Source organism: Muscardinus avellanarius, assembly GCF_963383645.1.
Source record: "Muscardinus avellanarius genome assembly, chromosome: 4".
Taxonomy (NCBI): Eukaryota; Metazoa; Chordata; class Mammalia; order Rodentia; family Gliridae; genus Muscardinus; species Muscardinus avellanarius.
In genome coordinates this window covers 558,427-582,113 of record NC_137789.1, presented here as the reverse complement: position 1 = coordinate 582,113, position 23,687 = coordinate 558,427, and the positions used below count along the sequence as shown (strand labels likewise).

The 23,687-nt window shown below is 60.3% G+C and overlaps 2 protein-coding genes across 2 annotated transcripts; one reads left to right on the top strand and one right to left on the bottom strand.

The window, feature by feature from the left end:
• Positions 1-108: 108 nt before the first annotated feature.
• On the bottom strand, positions 109-23,387 carry BOP1 (BOP1 ribosomal biogenesis factor; the record flags this gene model as incomplete). The annotated part of the gene is made up of 16 exons (XM_080694136.1): positions 109-262; positions 332-439; positions 522-606; positions 691-979; positions 1,050-1,230; positions 1,311-1,443; positions 1,517-1,586; positions 1,652-1,732; positions 1,802-1,963; positions 2,040-2,252; positions 2,320-2,421; positions 2,502-2,619; positions 2,688-2,842; positions 13,414-13,494; positions 20,913-21,110; positions 23,187-23,387. The coding sequence occupies 16 exons, from the start codon at positions 23,385-23,387 to the stop codon at positions 109-111; spliced, it is 2,331 nt and encodes a 776-aa protein (XP_080550262.1).
• SCX (scleraxis bHLH transcription factor) lies at positions 4,222-5,458 on the top strand (the record flags this gene model as incomplete). Its single annotated transcript, XM_080695250.1, has 2 exons — positions 4,222-4,779; positions 5,420-5,458. Exons 1-2 carry the CDS (start codon positions 4,225-4,227, stop codon positions 5,456-5,458), a joined length of 594 nt encoding a protein of 197 aa, XP_080551376.1. The 5' UTR covers positions 4,222-4,224.
• Positions 23,388-23,687: the final 300 nt, after the last annotated feature.

Below are 23,687 nucleotides of genomic sequence, written 5' to 3'. Positions count from 1 at the left end.
CTCCCCAAAGGAATTAAAGCAGGCGGAGCAGGAGGCACAGAGAGGAAGGCCTCTATTAAGGAGGTCCCAGCACATGCCCCTGGGGTCCGACTCCCAGCAGCACACCGCCTAGGTGAAGAGGCGGACCGTGCCATCTGCCCCTGACGAGAAGATCCACGGCTGCGTGGGGTGGAAGGCCACGTCCAGCACGCCCAGGTCTCGGGCCAGCGCGTGTCCCTTCAGCACCTTGACCGGCACCAGCAGTGGGTTCTGCAGCAGGTCACTGTGAAGGAGAGGGCTTCAGTATCTAATCGGACAATCCCCAAGGAGGCTGGGTAGGGTCAGCACTCACTTGTACACCATGCCGTGGCACACAATGATGCTGCCGTCATCGGAGCCGGATGCAAAGAGCGGGTACCGGGGGTGGAAGGCCACAGCCCGCAGCGCCTTCTTGTGGTGCCTGGAGGGGTGGGGGTTGGCAGTAGGTCCTGGCTAGAGGAGCCCCCTGGCCAGCCTGCCAGCCCGCCCGCCCGCCTGCCTACCTCAGTACTCTGTAGGGCTTGGTGGAGAGGTCCAGGTCAAACCAAACCAGCTTGCTGTCGTAGCTGCCACAGATGACATTGTCACCTGGGGCCAGAGCAGTGACAGGCAGTCAATCCACCTGGGGTGCACACCTGCCTGCCACCCCCGCGAGGTACGCGTGTTCCTCACCTGCAGGGTGTACTGCCATGCTGGACACCCACTTGCAGTTGGGCATCAGCTTCTTGGTGAGCTCCTGGCGCAGCAGGTGGTAGATGCGGACGCTGCGCTGAGCGGCCACGAACAGGAAGGGTCGGGTGGGGTGGAAAGCCACGCGCTGCACCTGCCCGTGGCTGCGGCGGAACGGGCTCTGGCTGCGGCGCCGGCTCAGCTGGTGGAGCAGCACCTGGGTGTGGCCTGGGGTGGCCAGCACCACGGCCAGGTAGTCCCCACGCCCATGCCAGGTCACCTGTGTCACGGGCTGCGAGAGAGAGGTGATGTGGGCGGGCTGGCTCACTGGCTGAGTTACCCCCACACGGACACACACACACCTTGCCGTGACAGATACGCAGTCGCAAGCCCCGCTGGCGCTCTTCCTCCGAGGCCTCCAGCCAGTGGGCAGGCTGCTGGGTGGGCTCCTCTGGTGGGGTGAAGGCGCCCAGCAGCTGGTCCGTGCTTCCCGCCAGGAGCCAGTCCCCCAGGGCTGGGTTCAGCAGCAGCACCGAGTCGTCTCTACGGGCCAGGTACAGCCCTCAGCATTGCACACACACACACCCCCCCCGCCCTCACAGCCCCCCACCCTGCACACTCACATGGCTGCAGCCACCAGGCAGATGGTGGGGTTGGGGTTCCAAGCAATACTCTTCACCACACCGCCCAGGGGCACACACTTCATGCAGCGGGCGGTAGCCACCTCCCAGAGCCGCATGGAGCCGTCATCAGAGCCTGAAGGCAGTAGGGAGCTCAGCACCCGCTCCTCGGGCCCAGGGCTGCCCCGCCCAGGGCTGCCCAAGCTCACCTGAAGCCAGCCACTGGCCCCCCGGGGAGACGCTGAGGCAGCGGACCAGGTCGCTGTGGCCCCTGTAGACCTGCGGGGAAGCGGCAGTGAGAAAAGGCACAGGAGGCTGTCCCTGGCCACTCCCGCCCCACTCACCAGTGCCTGGCAGGTGGGGAAAGGCTGCAGGTCCTTCGGCCGAGGCAGTTTGGGGATGAGGTCTTCAGGGTCCACATTCACCTGGGATAGAAGAGTTCTTGGTCACCCTGCCCCGCCCCAGGGCCCCGGGGCCCCAGGGCCCCCACATACCCTCATCTTGCGCTGCCGGGGGCACAGGTACAGATCAAGGCAGCGCTCGAAGCGCTCCTGGATGAAGCGGCTGTACGCGGGCACAGCCCGCAGACTCGGAAACTTCTGTGGCAGGAAGTTGAGCTTCCTCTCAGCTGGCTCCTGCTGTGCCCAGGCCAGGTGCTGCGGAGACCAGCAGACGGGGTGAGCCAAGGAAGCAGGAACACGGCTGGGGCCGCCCCACCTGGCGCAGGCCCACCTCCTCTTCGCTGGGCAGGTATTCTGGAGGGGGATTGTAGGACTCGGCGTGGCCAGGCAGGGCCAGCTTGGGCGCGGGCACGTGCATCTTGTGGCGCCCCAGCACAGCACTGGGGTCCTCCTGTGCCCACAGGTCGTAGAACTTGGGGGTGGGGTCTCGGGGCCGGCGAGGCTGGATCCAGCCCATCTTGATGGCGTGCACCATGCGAGACACCTGCGCGGACAGCTCTAGGTCAGGGGGGCAGCACGAGGCCCCACACCGGTGTCGGGCTGGCCCCTACCTTCTCCTTCTCCACCAGGGATGGGATGAAGCTGCGCTTGTCAGCCGGGCGGTTGGTCACCGGGTGGATCATGACATCCCCACTGAAGAAGTCCACGGCCGGCTGGGAAGACAGGCATGGGCGTGTGGGCTGGGACCCAGCCTGAGCCGCCAGCGCCCCAGGGTTAGCTGCTGCAAACCTACCTCATAGGGGTCAAAGCCCACATCCCCAAACTGGCCCCGCTGGAGCCGTTGCACCAGGGCCACCTGTTCGTCTGTCAGCCGTAGGTCACGCCCCGTCATCCGGTCCTGCACTGTGCGCCTAGGGGACAGGCAGTCAGAGCCATGCCCACCTCACGGCCTCCCAGGCCCCACCTAGAGCCAGCTCACCAAAAGTCAGGATCATCCATCTTGTCCAAAAATTGGTCCAGCTCATCCCGGGTCCGAAGGGGCTTGTAGATGCGCCTGCCGTCCAAATCGTAGCCGATGTGTGGGAAGTCATCATACCACTCCAGGGGCACATTGCCCACCGTGTTCCGGATGTCCTGCAGCCATGGCCATCACGCTAGCACCTGTCCCCACCACACCATCCCTCCCTTTGGGCCACCAGGGGGCACAGGAGAGGCTGAAGGGCAGGAGGCGCCCTGGCCCTGGGCTGACGTGGCACGGCAGCGGCACCCCGGCCTCGGAGGCCCAGAGCCGCACCTTCACATTTTCCACTGAAGTGGTGCCAGCCCTGGCCTCCCCTCACTGGATTCCTTGGCCAGGGCTCTGGGCAGCCACAGACAGCGATGACCTCATCGCCCATGGGCTCCCTCCCCTGGCAGGGCCCTGAGGCAGAAGTGGGCAGCTCTGAGGGAGACCCCTCCCCACACCTTCCAGAGGGAGACAAGTCACTGTGCACTGCTTTGTAGAGAGCTGAGGACCCCAGGCCTCCGCTGATCTCACCCCCTCCCTTGGGTGGGCAGAGCAGCCACATTCCTGGACACACATTCCTGGTCTCAGCCGCTGCCAGCCACCACCCTCACTCCTCCCAGCCAGGGACTGCTGCCCAGGCAGCCACTTCCTGCAACAGTAGCCACGGTGTGTGTGTGGGGGGGGGCAGCTGGTGCCCAACGCCCCTCCTGCAGCAGCTCAGAACCCCTTGGGCTTTGCCCCCCCACCCCCCGCACCTGCCCCAGGCTCCATCCATCCCGCCAGGATGAGAACTTCCTCCCCGTGGGGAGTGGCCTCCAGCTCCCACCACATCCACAGTCATCCCCAAAGGAGAGGCGCTCTGGGAAGGGGCGGATCTCATCGCTGTGCACTGGTGCTGCCCTGCAGGAGGCCCGGGGCAAACAGCAAGGGGTAATGGCTTCCCAGAGGTCAGCTAGTGTGAGCTAGAAGAGGGGAGGCCCTGGCAGGACAGGGAAGGCCCCGCGCTGGCAGGTGTTGGGCAGACAGACTGGGCCACCCCACACACGAATCTTTGGGCCCGGGCTGCTGGGGCACAGTCCTCTGAGCAGCCCATTCGGCACACAAGGCCAAGTGCCTGCCGGAGGGGGCGCGGGCGACCAGGGCAGCTGCGCTAACCTGGGCTGGCCAGGGAGCAAGCCCGCTCGGGGGTCCCAACCTCCCCCGCCCCGCCCCGCCGAGGGGGAGGCGAGCCGGGTCGGCTGCACCCCAGGGGCTCCCACTTTCCCCGCATCCAGCCAGGAGGATGCTCCGGCCGGCGGCCCCGGGCGGGGGCGGGCGGGGGCGGGGCCGGCCGCACTATAAAGGCGCGGCTCGGGGCTCCGCTCTAGCCCGGACGCACGTGTGCGCGCGGCCCGCAGCCGCCACCGCGGGCGCAGCCGAGACCCGCCGCCCGCCGGCCCGCCGGCCCGGAGGCGGCATGAGCAGCGCGCGGCCGCGCTGACGCCGGCGCCCGCCCGCCGTGTCCTTCGCCATGCTGCGCTCGGCGCCGCCGGGCCGCTACCTGTACCCCGAGGTGAGCCCGCTGTCGGAGGACGAGGACCGCGGCAGCGAGAGCTCGGGCTCCGACGAGAAGCCCTGCCGCGTGCACGCGCGCTGCGGCCTGCAGGGCGGCCGGCGGAGGGCCGCGGGCCGGCGGGCGGGCGCGGGCGCGCCGGGGCCCGGGGGGCGGCCGGGCCGCGAGCCCCGCCAGCGGCACACGGCGAACGCGCGCGAGCGGGACCGCACCAACAGCGTGAACACGGCCTTCACGGCGCTGCGCACGCTCATCCCCACCGAGCCGGCCGACCGCAAGCTCTCCAAGATCGAGACGCTGCGCCTGGCCTCCAGCTACATCTCGCACCTGGGCAACGTGCTGCTGGTGGGCGAGGCCTGCGGCGACGGGCAGCCCTGCCACTCGGGGCCCGCCTTCTTCCACGCCACCGCGCGGCCGGGCAGCCCCGCGCCCGCCCTGCCGCCGGCCCGCGACGGGGAGAACGCGCAGCCCAAGCAGATCTGCACCTTCTGCCTCAGCAACCAGAGGAAGCTGGTGAGCCAGGCCGCGGGGCTCTCCGCAGGACAGGCCCGAGTGGGGATGGCTGGAGGGGGCGGCCCAGGTGCAGGGGCGCGGCCAGCTGAGACGGAAGCCGGCCGGACCCACGGAGCCGGAAGTCGGCTCCAGCCGTGGGCCCTCCCCGGCGAGGGGCGCCGCGACGCTGGGGAGGGACCCCGGCGCCCGCGGGCTGCTACTCCTGCCCTGAAGCCCACCTCCACACCAGGGTTGCCAGGCACCTGCTGCCCACCCCCCCGGCCTGCAGGAGATAGGGGCTGGGGTGAGGGCTAGGCTTTGGGAGCCCTGGTCAGCCTTGATTTACAGCTCCAGCCGCACTTGGTGGCACCGGAAAAGCAGGGTGAGCAGGGAGAAAATACAACGGCTTTCCCCAATCCCCATTTCCTCTCCAGACAGCACGCGCGAGCTCCTGGGGCCTGAACATCTGGGAAATTTAATTTTACAGTTTGGGCTGTGCAGCAGTGTACTCCCCTCCCCAAAACGCATGTGGGGAGCATGGGGGGGGGGCCTCAGCACCGGCCACCAGAGACAGCACCGAGTGGGGAGCCAGACACCAGGACTGGCCCTGGTGATGCTGCTAGTCACTGTTCAGGCCTGACACCCCTTCTTCCCTCTGCAGAGCAAGGACCGCGACAGAAAGACGGCCATTCGGAGTTAGGAGGAAGGCCCAAGCAGCAGGGAGGCAGACGCCGCGGGGAAGGTGGATGCCCCAGCCTGGACTTGACCTGGGCACAGGACTCCTGGAGTGTGCCACCAGACCAGACCCACCCCTGGCTGTGAGCAGGGCCAATGGACAGACGGGTGGTGGCTTGACTGAGCAGCCAGCATTTGCCTGGCCCGCTGGGACGTTCCATGTGGCTCCCTACCTGGGCTGAGTGCTGGCATCTTGCATCTCTGATATAATATAAAGTCTGGAAGTTTTGTATAATTAAAAATGGAACTATATCCTCCAAATACAGAGGCAGGCTGTCCTCTTGAAAGGTTCTGAACTCACCATGCACGCCCCACCAGCAGAGCCTGCTCGCCCACCCCTACCTAAAGCGCCGTCATTCTCAGGCCAGGGAGCCCCGGTCCTGAGAAGACCACCCACCCTGCAGGGCTCCCGTGAGGTGGAGCAGGAAAGGGAGGAGAGGATGGAGGTACAAGACCACCACCCCACAGCAGGACCATGCGCCGTGCCGGGCTCCAGCTGGGGACAGGTGGCTCTGCCGGCAGGGCTCCTCAAAGCAGGCACAGGGCTGGGCATATACTCCCAGGCCTGCATGGGCGTGAGGACTGCCGCCAGGTGGGAGCCGCTCAGGCACCCCACTGGTGCCCACCTGGCCCAAGAGAGCAATGGAGTTCACTGCCTGCTTCTTCAGTGATCAGAGGCCACGTCTCCCCCGCCCCCACTGCGCACTGGAAGGACTCCTGGTCATCCGTCACTCCATCCCATCCAACACCCTTCAGACCCCACTGGCCCCCGAGGGGCTGACAACCCCCACCAGGCGCCTGCACAGCTGGCTGACATTACAGTCCTACAGGTGACGATTAGTGCAGTGGGGAGCTCTGGGCACAGCAGAGAAGAAAGGCCAGGCGGCTCCAGGCGGAACACCTCCCCCACGACCCAAGCGGCCAGCAGCCTGACTTCCGGCGGGTGGTGGGTGGGGAGTGGTGGAGGGCGCCAGGTGTGGGTGGCGGGCTGGCCTGGGCCCCTGCAAGGACCCCCGGCCCTGGGGAGACCAGGTGCGGAGGCCTGGGCACCCCTGCGGGGCAGGGCCAGATCTGCCCCTCCTCTGCACAGACGTCTCTAGGGAACGTGGGGCAGGAAGCGGTGGTGTAATTTTGGAGGAAATTCTCAAAGCCAGAGCCATTACGGCTGGGGGGTGGGCTGTGTCCAATCTGATAGAAATACAGCAGGATAAAAAAGTCGCAGCGGCAGGTTTCGCTCAGAGAGAAACCCAACCCCAAATTTCCTCCCCTTAATCCTGCAGGAGCCCACAGCTGGCCAGAGGGGGAGGAGAGGGCACCATTGCAGTAGAAGCCCCACCCACTGGGAGCCAGGGCCCAGGGGAGGGGTTGAGGGTGCACTGGGGCACCGAGGGAAGTCCGTTCCCCTCCGCTCCCCTCCCCTCCCCATCGGGCCTCCCTCCCTGACACCAAGGCCACTGTGCCGTGTGAGCGGAGAACAGGACAGACCTGGGCCCCAGCTGCCAGCCGATGGGCCCAGCTGTGGACAGGTGGCTGCAGGTCCAGTGAGAAGCAGTGGCTGGCCGCCTTCCCATTTCCAGGCCAGGGCCCAAGGCAGGGGTGCACATGCCCATACCAACTCCAGGGGCCCAGGAAGGGGTGTGTCTACATTCCACGCCAATTCCCAAGGTAAACGGGTGATCAGAGACAGCCCAGAGGGACAGCACTGCAGCACTGAGGAGCAGGTGTGGTGGAGACAGAGCGAGAACAGAGGAATGGGGCTCTGCAGCCACCAGTGCTGGAGCAGTGCAGGGGGCAAGGCTGCTGAGGGCGCAGAGTGAGGACCAGGAAGTGCAGAGAGCGCGCTGCAGTCTAAGCAGGCCTGAGTGGAGGCAGCCCGTGGGGCGCATGCCAGTAATCCCAGTGCTCGGACAGGCTGAGACAAGAGGATCAAAAGTCAGCGGCCAGCCCCAGCTACTTAGTGAGGTCCTCCGCAACGTAGTGAGACCCTGTTTCAAAATAAAGAATAAAAAGTAAAACTGGGGCTGGGCATGGTGGGCACGCTTGTAATCCCAGCATTTGGGCGGTGGAGACCAGAGGATCATGGTTTGCAGACAGTCTCAGCTTAGTGAGGTCCTTCACAACTCAGTGAGACCCTGTTTCAAAAACAAAGGAAGAATAAAAAATAGAGCTGGGGATGTAGCTTGGAGGTAGAATGCCCTGGGTTCCATCCCCAGTACTGAAGAAAAAAAAGAAAAAAAACCCCGAGCGGGGAGTAGGAGCTCAGTGAGGAGAGCTGGAGGCTGGACTGCTGAGTGGAGCCAGATGGAAGGGGACAGGGACAGAAACTAAGGCCCCAGGGCTGGAAGGACCCCAGGGGCCCAGATGGCTGGGGCGCGGCACGCGCCCGGCCCAGGCCTCTGCTGTGGGGCCTGACTCCGGCAGCGGCTGCAGCTTGGCCAGCCTCAGGTCTGGGCAGCCAGCCCAGCTGCTCCCCGAGCTGCACCGGTAGCAGCAGCAAGGGCCTGGCCGGCCCGACAGCCAGCAGGAGGAAGGGAGGGGCTGGGAGGAACACTCCGTCACCCTCCACTGCTCCAGATTCAAACCAGACCGGGGGTGGCGTGGGCGGGCCCCAGCCTGTGGCTCACACAGGTCCACGGGGTGGGCAGAACGACCAGCCAAGGGATGGCAGGTGCTCCCTGCCCCCGCTGCCCTGGCTTTCTTCCCAGAGTCCAGCCTCGCCCCACCATCCCGGGGCGCTGCAGGACCAAGCCCCAGGGCTCCCTTTGCGTGTGCCCCACAGAGGCAGCTGGCTAGGGAGGGAGGTCCCTGGCCCAAGCCCTGGGCCTGCAGCCACTCCTGTGAGCAGAGCTGGGCTGGAAACGCTCGGCTCAGCCTCAACTGTCAGCTCCCTGTCCCCAGCCTGGGGAACAAGCTGCTGGCGGCACCACGTGATTCATCACCAGGCTGCTCGTGCCCAGACCAGCCACCCCCGCCCTGCTCGGCACCTGTGGGCTACCAGGAAACACATGTGACCCCTGGAGTCACACTGCATGGAGACCCCAGGCCAGGCTGGCCAAGGCACAGACAAACCCAGGCCCGGAGCTGACGTGGGCTACCCAGCCCCAAGGACGTGCCTGTGGAGTGAGGGTGGGCAGGGGTCCCCACCCCCAGACTGCACCGGACACACAGCAACTAGCTGATGTGTCGGCTGGGACTTTTCCGCTCTCGAAGAGCTCTCTCCCTCCCCCTCCCCAAAGTGGCTGCAGCTGTCAGGACCGCAGATTGGAACTGCAGGTATGGGGCTGGCCTGCTGCCCACCTCCCTCCCGTGTCTGTCTGCGAGAGAGGAAGCCAGCCCACCTCTGGAATCCTTCACTCTCTCCTCGTTCCGCCTCTCCCACCTGTCCCCCGGGATCTCGGGGTCAGCCGCTCGTTCAGTCTCTCTCTTCCCCTGGCCCCTCTCCGATTACAATGCGGGTAGTGTTCAAGCTCACTCAGCTCCCCCTGCACGAAGCGCGGCCGCCAGTCTCAGAGCTTGCAGCCTTCCTGTGCCGCCTCGGCTGCCCCCTTTCCGGGTGTCTTATCTGTGCTGGCTGGGCCATGGGCGGCCCTGCGTTCACCTGCAGCCCTGGAGCCTGCGTGATACCAGAGGGGGGACAGCCTCCTCCCGACCAAGTTCAAACCTGCCCAGGGGACCCTGCTGGGCTGGGGGCTGGGCCAGAAGCCCCACCTTCCCACCCCCTCTGTTGAACTGACCCGGCTCTGCACCCAGGCACCTTGCCCTCCTTCCCTCCTGCCGTCTGCAGGTTCCTTCAAGGGGCTGGGGAGCCCATCCCTGAGCCATCAGGCACACGTGCGCCCACCACCAGGACTGCTGCCAGCACCCACACGACGGGGGGGGGGGTCCGAGGGGGGGCGTGAGCTACCTGCCATGGAGCCTGCAGGGGTGGAAGACAACCCTTGCACAGAAGTCTGTCCCAGCCCGGGCCTCCATGGCCCTCTCCTGAGGAGAGTCAGAGGCCAGTGGGCTTCCTGGGCAGGGTACTCCTACCTGACTCTTCACAAGCAGGGGATGGATCCTGGCCACCCCGAGGTGCTGAGGTGGGGGACCCAGGCTCAGGCTGCTTTGCATCCCCCAGAGCTGAGGGGAGGCCTGTTCTGAGCCCCATACTCAGAGATACAGCTTCCACTTCAAGTTGAAAGGAGTCCAGGGCTCAGCGCCCACTCGACCCCTCCTGAGCCCCCAACTCTAGGACCTCTGAAATTTTTCTGGAGGGCCCCAGCCCTGAGAACTGCCTCATACATGGAGCCCCTCACTGCAGCTCTTGTCCCCAGCAAGGCAGTCCTGCCTCCTGTGGCCAGCCTCCTCCCAGGCACCTGTCGCCCCCAATGCCTTCCCCTGCTCTCCTCCAAGGCCGGTTCTTCTAGCCATCCTCCCAAGACCTAGAGCAAACCCCTCCTTTCAAAAGCCCCTGTACCGGCATCCTCCAACCACCCCCGGGGCCTGCTGTCTAGAAGACTGGACCTTGTGGCCCTGCTTCGAGCCAGGACTTTCACCCACGTGCGGCTCTGAAAGAGCTCACCTTGCCAGCCAGGACCTCGCTGAGGATGCTCAGTACCAAGGGGCAGCTGGCCTCCACCATCCGCCCCCCACAGTCCTTTCTGCCAGCATACAAAGGGCAACTCTTAGGAACCACCAGGCCTAGGGCAAGAGATGGGGCGGCTCTCCCTGGCCAAACCACATATGCCCAGCCTTGCCCTGTGGCCACCGGTGAGGCCCCTGAGTCAGCAGTGCAGGCTAACACCCCCCTGCCTGGCAAGGCCAGCCTAGGCACACAGTGGGAAGGGACCAGACCCGAAGGGCTGGTGTGAGTCTTCAGGGACACCTCGGCTAGCCTCAGTAGATGGCTGCGGAGCCCTGCGCTCAGTGGGAAGGACCACTCACTGGCTTGCTCGCTGGAAACCTGAGCCGACAGGCTCCCAACACTAGCAGCAGCGCCAGCGCCAGAGTGCGCGGGCGGTGGCCAGGACTCGGGTGGGCGGGGCGGCCCAGAGGAGCAGGAGGCCGCCAGCACTGGAGGCAGCTGCCGGTTCAGTAGCTGGGAGAAGCCATTAACGGCATTTGGCGAGAGAGCAGAGGGGACCGCGAGTTCTGGACGCAGTCAGGCCCAGCCGTGTCCCTGAGGGAGCCAGGCAGGGCTGTAGCCCAGCCCCCGGCCCCAGACCCCACCAGAGTCCTTCCAGAGGATGCTCTGGGGCGAGTGCCCACTGGGAATAAAAGGGTGCTATCAAGGAGGGCAACCCCTCCAAGCCTCTTGGCCAGAATTCATGGCACCCCGAGCCATGCATCCTGCCCACACTTCCTAGCCAAACAGGGCCAGAGGCCTGCTGGTCAGAAGAGGAGGGTGGGCAATAGCAGCTCGGCCTGGCCAGGCCTAGCCTCAGTTTCTCCCAGTTGTTTGACACACACACACAAAAGGACAAGTCGGCCGTAGGCCCGCCCCTGCCCGGCCCCCTCCTGGGGGTCTCGAGGAGGAATGGATGAGATCACGTCTATGAAACCCGGTGCTACGGGAGGGGTGAGGCGGCCGTGCGGAGGCGGGGCAGCCGCAGTGCAGCAGCTCCTCAGGGCTCCCCCACTCCACGGCGGCCAGGACCCCCGCCAGGCCCCGCCACTCATCCCGGGGGCTCCCCCGCCCACCCTAGCCCTCACTCCAGGCGCCTGGCTGAGTGCGTGGGGGGAGGGAACAGGCGGCCACGTGAATGGGGCTGCATGTGCTCTGAGCAGAGCTGCTCAGGTAAGTCGGTGTTAGACGCGCAGTAGAGGCCCGGCTCTGGCTCCGGCCCAGGGAGTAGGCAGGAGAGTGGGGACGGGTGGGCAGGCTGACCCTACTCCACATGCAGGCATTCCTCCCGGCTTCCACCAAAGTGATGCTCCTAAGAGGACACTGTGCCAGGACCCTCTGCCCGGCCGAGTCCTCCAGACACCTGGTGATATGGCTCTCCTACCTCACCAGTTCTGCCAGGCGCCTTGGCTAGCCAAGAGCACCCAGCAGCCTGGCACACTGCCAGACATAGTGGCAGTCCCACCGGACCCCCTGCAGGGGCTGCCCTCACAGCAGGGGCGCCTCGAAGGCGTGAACCACCCAGGGTAGGCCCCTGCCTAGGGAGGGGTGCCATGTGTGTATGAGCTGGACCAGGTTCTACCGGGCCTGGCCCCAAGTGGGGCCAGGCTGACGGCCACGCACATTCCCTCCAGGCCTGTCCCCGCCCACCTATGGCACCCACTCCTTCCCACAGGACACAGGTGCTCCGAGGTGAGGAGCCCAGATGCACCTTGGGGTGGGGATTTCTTGGGAGGGGACGCAACTGTCAGGGCCTGGCTTGACTCCTGAGAGCTGCGCTCTGCCGCCACTGCGGCGGAGGCCGGCTGTGCTGGAGAAGCTCCTTCGGACAGGCTTCTCTGCTCCAGTGCTCCACTTCGTCTGACATATGCAATGGTCACCACTGGAGGAAGCAGCCCCACAGCCCCAAGGCTTCCTCCCAGCACAGCGGGGGTCAGGCAGGCCAGGCCCAAGGACCTGACCAGCTCTGGAAGGCCTCTCCCCAGCCTCTTCAGTCCATTTACAATCATCACTGATTTCTCAAAATACCAAATATAAAAAGTAGCCGACAGGATGTGGCTGCCGACAGCCAGAGCCCCCCCGGGGGGAGGGGAGACAGGCGGGGAGCTGCCCCCTCGCCGAGCGCGCCCGCTGCTCTGCTCCGGCCAGGAAACCAATTTATTTTGTTTTGTCTCTGTTCCCTGAACGCGGAGCAGAGACAGGATCGGGCGGGCGGCCAAGGCTCCTTGCAGACGCTGCCAAGAGAGCCGAGGATGGGGGAGGAAGCTGAGCTGGGGAGGGGGCGCGTGTCTCCCCCAGGCCCTGGGGACAGCTCTTAACAGGCAGCAGGAAGAGCTCCCGAGGAGCAGGCCCTTCCTGGAGGCCTACACCAAAGCCCCCAGGGCCTGGAGGAGGCCCACAGCTCACACCCCAGCTCCACACAGGGGCCACCGCCCTGCCAGTAGCCGGGCCACACCAGGAGGGGACACTGCCAGCCCCACAACTCTGGGCTCAGAGCTTCTCGAAACTTCCAGCCCTCCTGGCCATGGTGTCCTGGACACAACCCATCAGAGTCTCTCCACGCCTCTGCTCCCTGGAGGATCCCCAGTCCAACACCACACGAGCCCCTCTAAACAGAAAATTCCTTCAGAGAAACAACCAATGTCCCTGGTCCCTACTATGTGCTTCCGAACTCAGAGGCCCAGAGGCAGTGGCCAGGTCACATCGACATCCCCTGGCGGCCACGGGGGAGGGGGCAGAGCCAACTAGGCACCACTGCCCTCAGCCTGGCCACTCCGGGGCCCTCCCACAGATGGGGCCTACGTCTGCCCTGCCAAGCCCGGCCTGGCCCAGCATACTATGCCCATCTTGACACGGGCAGATCGGTACGGAGAAAGCCACCCACAGTTCCGCTGTGTCCACAGCCCCCAAAGAGCACACAGGGCCAGCGCCAGCACACAGCAGACACATGCACTCCAGAGCCACAGGGGCCTGTCCACAGGTCAAGGCCCTAGGCTGCTGAGCCAAGTCCCCCCACCCCAACACAGTAATGACACACACAGGCGCTGCAACCGTCCTGTCTTGGACCCCGAAATCACTCTTCCAGATGAGGGCAGGGCCCGAGCCAGGACGCCTGCTCAGCACACTCAGGGTCTCGCAGCCTCGCCAGCCCTGGCTCCCTGTACCCCCGGGCAGCATGGCCACCTGGGAAAAGGCCCCAACACACCCCAGTGCCACCCGGCCCAAGCCCCAGCACTGCTCTGGGTGGCTCCAACACTCCTTTGGCCCTGGCAAAAGGTCCTCCCTCCCAGCGCAACGGGAAGCAAGCCCCAGCCCACCTCTTCATCGGAGCTGTCTTCTGCGTACTCATCCCCCCGCGATGTTCCTGCCATCTCTGCCTTTGGGCAAGGGGTGCCAGCCTGCGGAGAGAAAGGACACTGTTACCTCAGGGGACCCAAGATGGCCTCTATCATCAGGCTGACCACAGGCCATGGGCCTGGCCTCTCTGCCCTTGAGGTGCTTTTGGGGGGAACTGCTCCTCGGTGTGGAGGCCTGGAACCAGAAACCACACAGGACGCCCACCACCTCGGGTCTCTGAGCAGCCCCAACCTGACCCTAGGCCTGAGCATGCACAGATGCCACTGTAGCTCTCAGCCTCTGGGGCCTCGGCAGCTGTGCCCAACACTACAGACCCCCGCTTCGTCCTCTCTCGAGGTTGGGCCAGCCTCCACACTCTGCAGCCCACCGAGGGGCTTACACCAATGCCAGGCTGGAAAGGATGAGGCCCCTCACAACAGTCAGTGGTAAAGCTGCGCACCTCAGGCTCCAGGCCCCGCTCTTATCTGCCCCATGTGCTGTCCAACACCAAAACCCGCTGCAGGGCCCCTGGCTTGACTGCTACACAGCTGGTCCCTACTGGACCAAGTCTTCAGAAGAGGCTGCAGGGAGACTTGGGTCAGGGACTACAAGGCTGAAGCAAAGTAGGAAGCCCAGGGCCATTACTGGGAAGCACTCAGGGGAGACACGGGTGGCACAGGCCTTTGGCCTGTCCAGGACCACAGCCAGCCTACTCCCTGGAGCAAGCCCGAAGCCACGGAGACCACATCCAGCTGTACCCCTGGCCCAGGGCCCAGAGAGGTTCTCTGAACCCTTGAAATGCCTGGAGCCCATCAGGCTACCCTCCCCACCCACACACCCACGACCCCAGGCTGACCCTGTCCCACCGGGTCAGAGAGTGGGCGCGGCCAAGGACTCACACCCCAACCTGGAAAACAGATCCTCCCCTAACTGGGGAGGCGGACAGCTCCGACCGGATCGGGTTTACTGGCGGAACCAGGACTAATGGGGAAAACAGGCCCACCTCTTACCCCTGGGGGCAGTAAAGTGCTGAGCAGGAACCCCTGTGCACAGGCGCCCCCCCCACCAGGAGCCCCACTCCCTCCTGCCCGGGCAGGAGCCAAAGACCTGGCTCTTCCTCCTGCCTGTCCCCCCCCTCAATATAAAGAGGGATGGGAAACTAAGTTTTTTTCCAGGCCAGGACCAAGGCCGGATTCAGTTTCCACATCTCCCCACCCCCAACTCCCTGCCCAAAGTGGGTCAGCACTGTCTAGTGCAGAGCACAGGATGGTGAGCCCTGAGCAAGGCAGCAGTGACAGTCTCACAGCTCTGGCCTCAGGCTGAGCCCCTGGTGCCTCATCCCTCCCAGTGTCCAGGGAGTTCCTGCCAGGCACTGCACCCCAGAGTCCTGACCAGGACCCAAAGGTCACAGCCAGTCCTACAGTGACTCCAGGCTTATCACCCAGCACACATGCCTCCCCATACTGGACCAGTACGGCAGTGTGGGGCACTGCACACAGACACACCCTTGGCAAGGGGGAGGTGCCCCAGTAGTAGGGCTCTGATTTCCCCAACAAATGTGCTCTCTTCCAGGGCACCCAGAGTTCCAAGGAGCATAGGCGGGACCTGAAAGCTGCAGGGCACACACTTTCCACCAGAGGGCAGCATTGACACGCGTACCTACAGCCGAAGCCCCTGCAGGGGGCCACCTGAACAGTGCAGCTCTGGAACCTTAGCAGACCTAGGAAAACTTCGAATTTTAGAGGGAGATGCTTTGCAGTTGAGCACTGAACTTCTCTTTTTTTTAATTGGGAAACTAAGGAAAAGACCATTAATACATCCAAAACCCAAGTGGAATCTAAGTGCACAACCTGCTCTCAGCAGCCTGAGTCTTAGTGGCCAGGATCCATTCTTACCCTCCCAGCTGGCAAGCTCTGCCTAGACCGGTGCAGCCAGATGACCACAGGCCATGAGTGCCCACCTAAGGACAGGCTACCCAAGGCCAGTGGGAGGGGGCACAAGAGCGTGGGTTTCTGTGGCAGATGCTCCAGATGAGGGGACAGAGAGCTTGGGCAAGAATCCCACCAAGCCACCAGCAGTGGATGAAGTAGCATGTGGCTTCAAACCACGATGGGGAACTCTGCAGCACTGTACGAGGCTCAGCGTGTGGGGTGATAGAAAAACCCAGAGACCTGGGGGTAGCAAGGGGCACTCAACCCAGACAGAGGCAGAGCAGACCTCAAGGGCCTACCAGCAGACAGGGAGTCACCCTCATGGCAGGAGCCACAGGCACCAGCCGAGAGGATCAGCAGCTGGAGTCCAGGACCAGCATCCAGTAGGGCAAAGATGGCTGTGTTGACCTCTAGAACAAGGGAAGCTGCGCCAGGCTCTGGCAGTAGGCCAGGAAGACTCACACCAAGGAGTGGCAGAGCAGAGCACGGGCACCTGGGAGAACCTGGGCCCACAGCTACCAGGCCTCAGGGGACAGGGACGGCTCTGCCCACCCAGGGCTGGAATGTACCAAAAGGAGGGATGCAAACAGGCTCTGGGCCTAGAATGCCAGCCAAACAAGCACAACCCTCACTGTGACGCCACATAACCTCCTTGCTGCACACGCTCGGCCTGGCCACGCCCAGGTAAGGGCCGCAGCTCCTCTTCCTCTTCCCAGGAGGCCGGTCAGAGTCGACCAGGCTGGAACCTCACTCCCTGCACCCTTTCCCCCGGTGTCCAGGTCTCAGGTCTGCGAGAGGCCTCACACCAGTCCTTGACACTTCAGGGGAAGACCAAGTGCAGCCCTATCACAAGTGCACCGAGAGGGCCCAGATGGCAGGCCACAGGCCCCACACAAGCCTCGGGACGGTGAAAACCACGGTGGAAACCAAGCAACTCTGCATCCGGCCATCTCAAGGCTCAGTGCCTATGACCCACCCAACAAGAAGGACTGACAGTCAATACCTGGAAACGCAGGTGGTTTTTAAAGAAAATAGGAGCCGGGCATAGTGGCGCACACTTGTAATCCCAGCATTCGGGAGGCTGAGACCAGAGGATCACGGTTCTCAGACAGCCTTGGCTACTTAGTGAAGCCCTCTGTAACTTAGTGAGACCGTTTCAAAAGAGAAAAAATGTTAGAATTGGGTAATGTGGCACATGCCTGTAATCCCAGCTACTCATGAGAATGAGACAGAGGATAGAAAGTTAAAGGCCAGCCTGGGCAACATGGCAAGACCCTGTCTCAAAAAAAAAAAAAAAAGTCGGGCATGGTAGCACATGTTTGTGATCCCAGTACTTGGGAGGCTGAGATAGGAAGATCACAAGTTCTCAGCCAGCCTCAGGTATTTAGTGAGACCCTCTGCAGCTTAGTGAAAACATGTCTTTTTTTTTTTTTTTTGGTACTGGGATTGAACCCAGAGGCATTCTACCTCCAGGTTACACCCCAGCCCAATTTTTTTTTTTATTTCTTATTTGAAAACAAGGTCTCACTAAGTTGCAGAGGGCCTCGCTAAGTTGCCAAGGCTGGCTTTGAACCTGGGATCCTGCTGTCTCAGCCTCCTAAGTACTATGACTACAAGTATGTTCCACCACACCTGGCTGTGAGGCCATTTCTAAAGAAAAAACAAAAGAGGGCTTGGGGTATAGCCTGGAGGTAAAACACCTCTGGATACCATCTCCAGTACCACACAATAAATAAATATAAGCTGGGCAAGGTAGCGCATGCTTGTAATCCCAGCATTTGGGAGGCTGAAACAGGAAGACTGCAGTTCACAGACAGCCTCAGCTACTTAGTGAGGCCCTCTGGAACTCAGTGAGACCGTTTCAAAATAAAGAATAGCTGGGCATGGTGGCGCACGCTTGTAAGAATAGCCGGGCGTGATGGCGCACGCTTGTAATCCCCTTGCCTGGGAGGTGGAGACAGGAGGATCACGTGGGTTCGAAGCCAGCCTCACTGGCTTAAGAGACCCTGTTTCCAAATGAAAAATATAAAAAAAACGTCTGGGAGTGTAGCCCGGAGGTAGAAGGGTTCCATCCCCAATACCACCAAAAAATAAACAAAGAAAGAATCAAAAAAATAGGGCTGGGGGTGTAGCTCAGAGATAGAATACTCCTGGGTTCCATCCCCAGTACTGCAAAATAACACACACACACACACACACACACACACACACACACACACACACACACACACACAATCTCTCAGTGAAAAGGAGAGTAACAGAGAGCCTGAGAGTGATAACTTCATTCCTGGGAACAGAAGCCAACACTAAACGAGCAGCTGGCCTGGCAACCCCAAAAACACCAGTGACAGTGGCCACCCTACAGTCCCTGCCTCCCTGTCCATGTGTGGCTGTGTGGAGGAGCCCAAGGGACTCCACACACCAGGCCGAGACAAGACCCCAAGCCCAGCACAGAGCTACTGCAGCCATGGCACGAGGTTCTGATGAGCCTTACACATTGGGGGAATGTGATTATGGCCATTTGTGTGTGTGTGGTACTGTGGGTTAAACCCAGAGGCCTTCCTACCTCAGAGCTACACTCCCAGACCTATTTTATACTTTACTTGGAAACAGGGTCTCAGCTAAGTTGCTGAGAGCCTAAGTTGCTGAGCCTGGCTTTGAACCTGTGCGACCCTCCTGTCTCAGCCTCCCAAGCGCTTGTGTGTGAGCCACCACGCCCGTTTTAATTTTTAAAACTCAGCAGGGGTCTGGGGGCACACACCTATAATCCCAATACTTGGGAGGCTGAGACAGGAAGATCACAGGTACAAGGACTGTCTCAGCAATTTAGTGAGACTAAATTTAGTGAAGCTCTCAGCAACTTAGCAAGACCCTGTTTCCAAATGAAATATAAGATCAGGCTGGGGTGGAGATTGGAGGTAGAAGGCCCTGGGTTCCATCCCCACCATACCAAAATTTTTTTTTCATTTTTTTCTTGTGGTGCTCTAGATTGAACCCATGGCCTCATGCATTCTGGGCAAGCACTCTACCACCCAGCAACATCCTTATCCCTTTTTTTTTTTTTGGTGGTACTGGGGTTCCTGGAAACCATTCTAGCTCCGGGCTACACTCCCAGGCATATATATATATATATATTTTTAAACAGAGTCTCATAAGCCAGCAAGGCTGGCTTCGAACCTGCATGATCCTCCTGTCTCCGCCTCCCAAGCACAGGGATTACAAGCGTGCGCCACCACGCCCGGCTTTATTCTTTATTTTTAATCAGAGTCTTACTGAATTGCAAAGGGCCTCACTAAGTAGCTGAGGCTGTCAGCGAACAGCAATCCTCCTGTCTCAGCCTCCCAAATGCTGGGATTACAAGCATGTACCACCATGCCTGGCTTTATTTTTTAAATTTTGAAATAGGGATTCTCTAGGTTGCTGAAGATAGTGTCAAACCTGTGATCCTCCTGTCTCAGACTCCCAAAAACTGGGATTATAGGTCTGTGTCACCATATCTGGCTCTAGGCTGGTCTTGAATTTCCAATCCTCCTGCCTCAGCCTCCTGAGTAGAGGGGGAGAATAGGCATATATCATTGCACCCAGCTCAAAAGCACCATTTATCAAAGAAAAACGAAAAACATCCCTAAGTTGGGCTTCATCAACTCTTTTATGTGTGTGAAAGTTGGTTTGCAACCGTGTGTGTGTGTGTGTGTGTGTGTGTGTGTGTGTGTGTGTGTGCTAGGAATTAAACTACACCCCCAGCCCTATTTTATATATATATAATTTTTCCCCCTTTGGTGGTACTGGGGTTCCTGGAAGCCCTTCTACCTCCGGGCTACACTTCCAGAAGCCAGCAAGACTGGCTTTGAACTTGCACGATCCTCCTGTCTCCGCCTCCCAAGTGCGGGGATTACAAGCGTGCACCACCACGCCGGGCAATATGTCTGATTTTAATTATTTTCTTCCTAGTATACCAGTTGACCTAACCAACACCAATAAGCCATGGCTTTTCGATTTCTCTCAAAACACAGACTTTGGTAGGTAGCAAGGTCATTACTTCCACAATATCAGGATCACTGGAAGAACAATCATTACCCTAGTTCCCAGAACTCACTCTACTTTCTTTCCTTCTTTCTTTCTTTCTTCCTTTCTTTCTTTCTTTCTTTCTGTACTGGGGACATTCTACTTCCCGGCTATACTCCCAGACCTATTTTAGACTTTATTTGGAAACAGGGTCTCACTAAGTCGCTGAGAGCCTAAGTAGCTGACCCTGGCTTCGAACCTGTGTGATCCTCCCGTCTCAGCCTCCCAAGCGCTGGGATTACAAGTGGGTGCCACCACGCCCAGCCAAACTCACTGTTTTCTCTTTTCTCTTTCCCTCCTTCCTTCCTTCCTCCCTCCCTCCCTCCCTTCCTTCTTTCCTTTCTTCATTGCTATACTGGGGATTGAGCCCAGGGACATTCTACCTCTAATCTATACTCTTCAGCCATACTTTTTTATTCTTTATTTTTATTTTTTTATTTATTTATTTATTTTTGTGGTACTGGGGGTGGAACCCAGGGGCTTTTCTAACTCCCAGCTACATCCCAGCCCTATTTTTTAATTTATTTGGAAACAGGGTCTCACTAAGTTGCCAAGAGCCTCCCTAAGTAACTGAGGCTGTCTTTGAAGCTGTGCGATCCTCCTGTCTCAGCCTTCAAAGCACTAGAATTACAAGTGTGCGCCACCACGCCCAGCTTATTCTTTATCTTGAAAGAGGGTCTCACTGCCGGGCATGGTGGCACATGCCTGTAATCCACGCACTTGGGAGGCTGAGACAGGAGGACTGCACAGGTTCGAAGCCAGCCCCAGCTACTTAGTGAGGCTCTCAGCAACTCAGTGAGACTCTGTTTCCAAATAAAATATAAAACAGGTCTGAGAGTATAGCCCAGAGGTAGAAAGCCCCTGGGTTCCATCCCCAGTACCATAAAAGAAAAAAGAAAAAAGAAAGAGGGTCTCACTAAGTTGTGGAGGGCCTCACTAAGTAGCTGAGGCTGGTTGCAAACCTGCAATCCTCCTGTCTCAGCCTCCCAAGTACTGATGGTTCCAGAATGCTTTAAAGGACACCTGTGGCATTTCTGTTGAGTTACGCTCTCTCCATTTTTTTACCTTAGAGTAGGGAGCACTGCTGCCTACCAGCACAACCCCAAGGCCCCACAGGACAGCTGGGCTGGATTCTGCAACCCTGCTCATGCTGCTGGCCTTACTCTCCCACAAACAAGTCCTGCCATCATCCCCAGGCAGTGCCATCCCCATCTTAGTTCTGTCTCCAGACATCGGAGTATAACAAGGCAGGGAGAATGTGTCCCATAAGCTAGTAGTCTGAGGCTTTCCTGAAGGGAAAAAGCCCAGGCATGTGGATTTCAGAGTTCTCAGGAATGGCATACAGGAATGGAGTTGGAATTCAGTGTCCCAGAGCCCAAATATGAGCCCAGGAGGAATCTGAGAGCCTCCTGGTGCACTCCTCAGAGAACCCTCAGCCGACTCTTCCTGACCACTCTCACCCACCAGGCTCCTCGCTCACCCACCTGGGCCTGCTCCCCAGAGGCCTCCTCTGACCCACTGAGGCCCTTGTTGCAGCTGACTCTATCCGCTTCCTCATCATCGTCTTCACTTTGGTCACTGCCGGAATCTTCCAACCCTGAGAAGACACTCTCCTCACTGTCAGAGAGCCCGGAATCGCTGCTATCACGGTGGCTGGGTTCAGGGTCACAGAAGAGGGTAGGCTGCAAGGAAGCACAGAATTGGTAACTGCCAATGCCACAGGCTCACCCAGGCAGAGCATGCACAGACCATGTAGGGGTCAGCTAACCAAGTGGGTCATTCTGTGCAGCCAGCCTCTGGTCACCAGTCTCCACCTCCACCAAAACCACCTGCCCAACCTCATCCTCTGCTTTAACAACAGCAAGAATATCTACATTTTATTTATTTAATGTGGTAATACTGACCGAACCCCCAGCGTTCTATCACTGAGCTACAACCCACCCTTTTCTATTTTATTTTTATTTAATTTATTTTTTGCGGGTCTGGGGATGGAACCCAGGGCCATTTGACCTCCAAGCTACATCCCCTGCCCTATTTTTTTATTCTTTATTTTGAAACAGGGTCTCACTGAGTTCCAGAGGACCTCACTAAGTAGCTGAGGCTGTCTGCGAACCACGATCCTCTGATCTCAGCCTCCCAAATGATGGGATTACAAGGATGCGCCACCACGCCCGGCTCCTTTTTTATTTTTATTTTATTTTATTGTGGTACTGGGGTTCCTGGAAGCCCTTCTACCTTCGGGCTACACTCCCAGACCAATTTTATACTTTTTTATTTGGAAACAGGCTCGCTTAAGCCAGCGCGGCTGGCTTCAAACCTGCGTGATCCTCCTGTCTCCACCTCCCAAGGGTGTGTGCCACCATGCCCGGCTTCCTTTTTTACTTTTGAAACAGGGTCACACTAAGTTACCATGTACTGCTGGCCTCAAACCTATGATCCTTATGCCTCAGCCTTCCAAGTACTGAGATTACAGGTTTGTGCCAAGAAACCTACATTTTAATACCTAGTATCTCACAAGGAAGGGACTTTTCAAAGACAACAGCTTCTTTTTAGAGCTTAGTTCTCATGTATCAGTCAAACCAACTGTCCTCTACTGACAGAAAAATTCCACACCCCACCCTGGCTCCAGAGCTGAAAGGGTACTCCCTTGGGAAGAGATCTAAGATCAGCACCCCCAAGGGGCTTTTACCACTTGAAAGAGAAACTACCTCATACAATATGGACCAAGAGCCAACAGGTAAACCGGGAAGCTGGCTGAAGAAGAATGAAAACCCATTTGATCTCTTCTTGGAGCAGAACCACAGCTTTCCCTGAGCAGAGCTCTGCCAACTAAAGACTCTGTCAAGCCTAACTCCACATGACACAGACAGACTGTCACTGGCTTCTGAAAAGTAAACAAGAACTTGAAGACTCTCAGAAAACAACTGAGTGCACAATTCTTTACTGCTTTTCTAAGTTTACATGCCTCAACTTAACGGACAACCTGCAAGGATTCCACAGCGCTCACCTGAATTTTTAGAGAAATGACCTCACATACACTCACTCATGATGTATCTGATACTCAGGCGGCTCCACCAGTACAACAGCAAGTGAAAACGGTGCCAGGAGTTTGTGCACAAAAAGACTCCTGAGGGCCGGATACTCAGCGCTGACCGCCAGCTCAAGGCCTCCAGGGAGCAGTGGGGAGCAGTGTAGGGACGTTTTACAAAACGAAGGAGCAGCCTGGAGGATGCAGCTAAGTAGAGTTAGCTATGAGAAGATGGGCTGTACATGCCTTCTACCACCCAGGTTTGGTGACGTCCCACAAGCTTGTAGCGATGAGTCCGCACAACTGGGCACGGGTCCTATTCTGGTTTCCGTATTCCCAATATATCGAACACAGTGGCAGAGTACTACAACAAGGAGTGGACAAATGAGTACTGAGAGTGCAAGCTCAAACCCCCTCAAAGATGAGGCGCGCAGTCCGAAGGTTCGGGGGCTGTCGGGCGGGAGCTCTGCTCCAACGCCTGTTTCCTTCCTCCCACACACAGGTTCTGAACTTCACCACGGCACTACCTCTAGGTGCTCGCATCCCTCGGCACAGGCCGTGCTTTGCCAAGGACCCCACCATGACGCTCCCGACAAGACAAAGTCCACGGCCTCGAGGCGACCCGCGGGACACCTGGCGCCCAGCGCCGGGTGACAGTCGGCCCGGCCTAGCCGCCCGCCATGTGCACGCCTGACCCTCGGGAGGACACGCCCCGCCGCCCCGCGATCACCTCCTCCGGCTCCGGCTCCGGCTCCGGCTCGCGCTTGGGTTCAGGTTCCGAACGCCGCTTCCCAGGACGTATTCCTGGCGCCCCGCGCGCCGCGCCGGAATCCCCCACCATGCTGCGCCGTGCCGGTTCCCGATCCCCGACAGACAGCCGCTTCCTGCCGCGAACGACCAGCGTGCGCGGCGGCGGGCTCCGCCCCGCCATCCCTGATTGGCCAGCGGTGCGCGGGCGGTTCACTCTGCGCAGGCGCGCGGGGCCGCCAGCCTCTCGGGGGCGGGGCCGGCGCCTGCGCGAGCCCCGGCGCCTGCGCGAGCCCGCGAGCGCGCGCGGGCGGGGCGCGAGCGGGAGCGCGCCCGTCGCAAGATGGCGGCGGCCATGCGAGGCCTCGGGGCCGTGTGTGCGCAGCGCGCGGCGGCGCGGCCCGGGAGGCAGGAACAGCGACGGCGTTAGCCTGGCCTTGGCTCCTCTTCACCGGTGCCACTTCCGCCTCCGCCGCCTCACCCA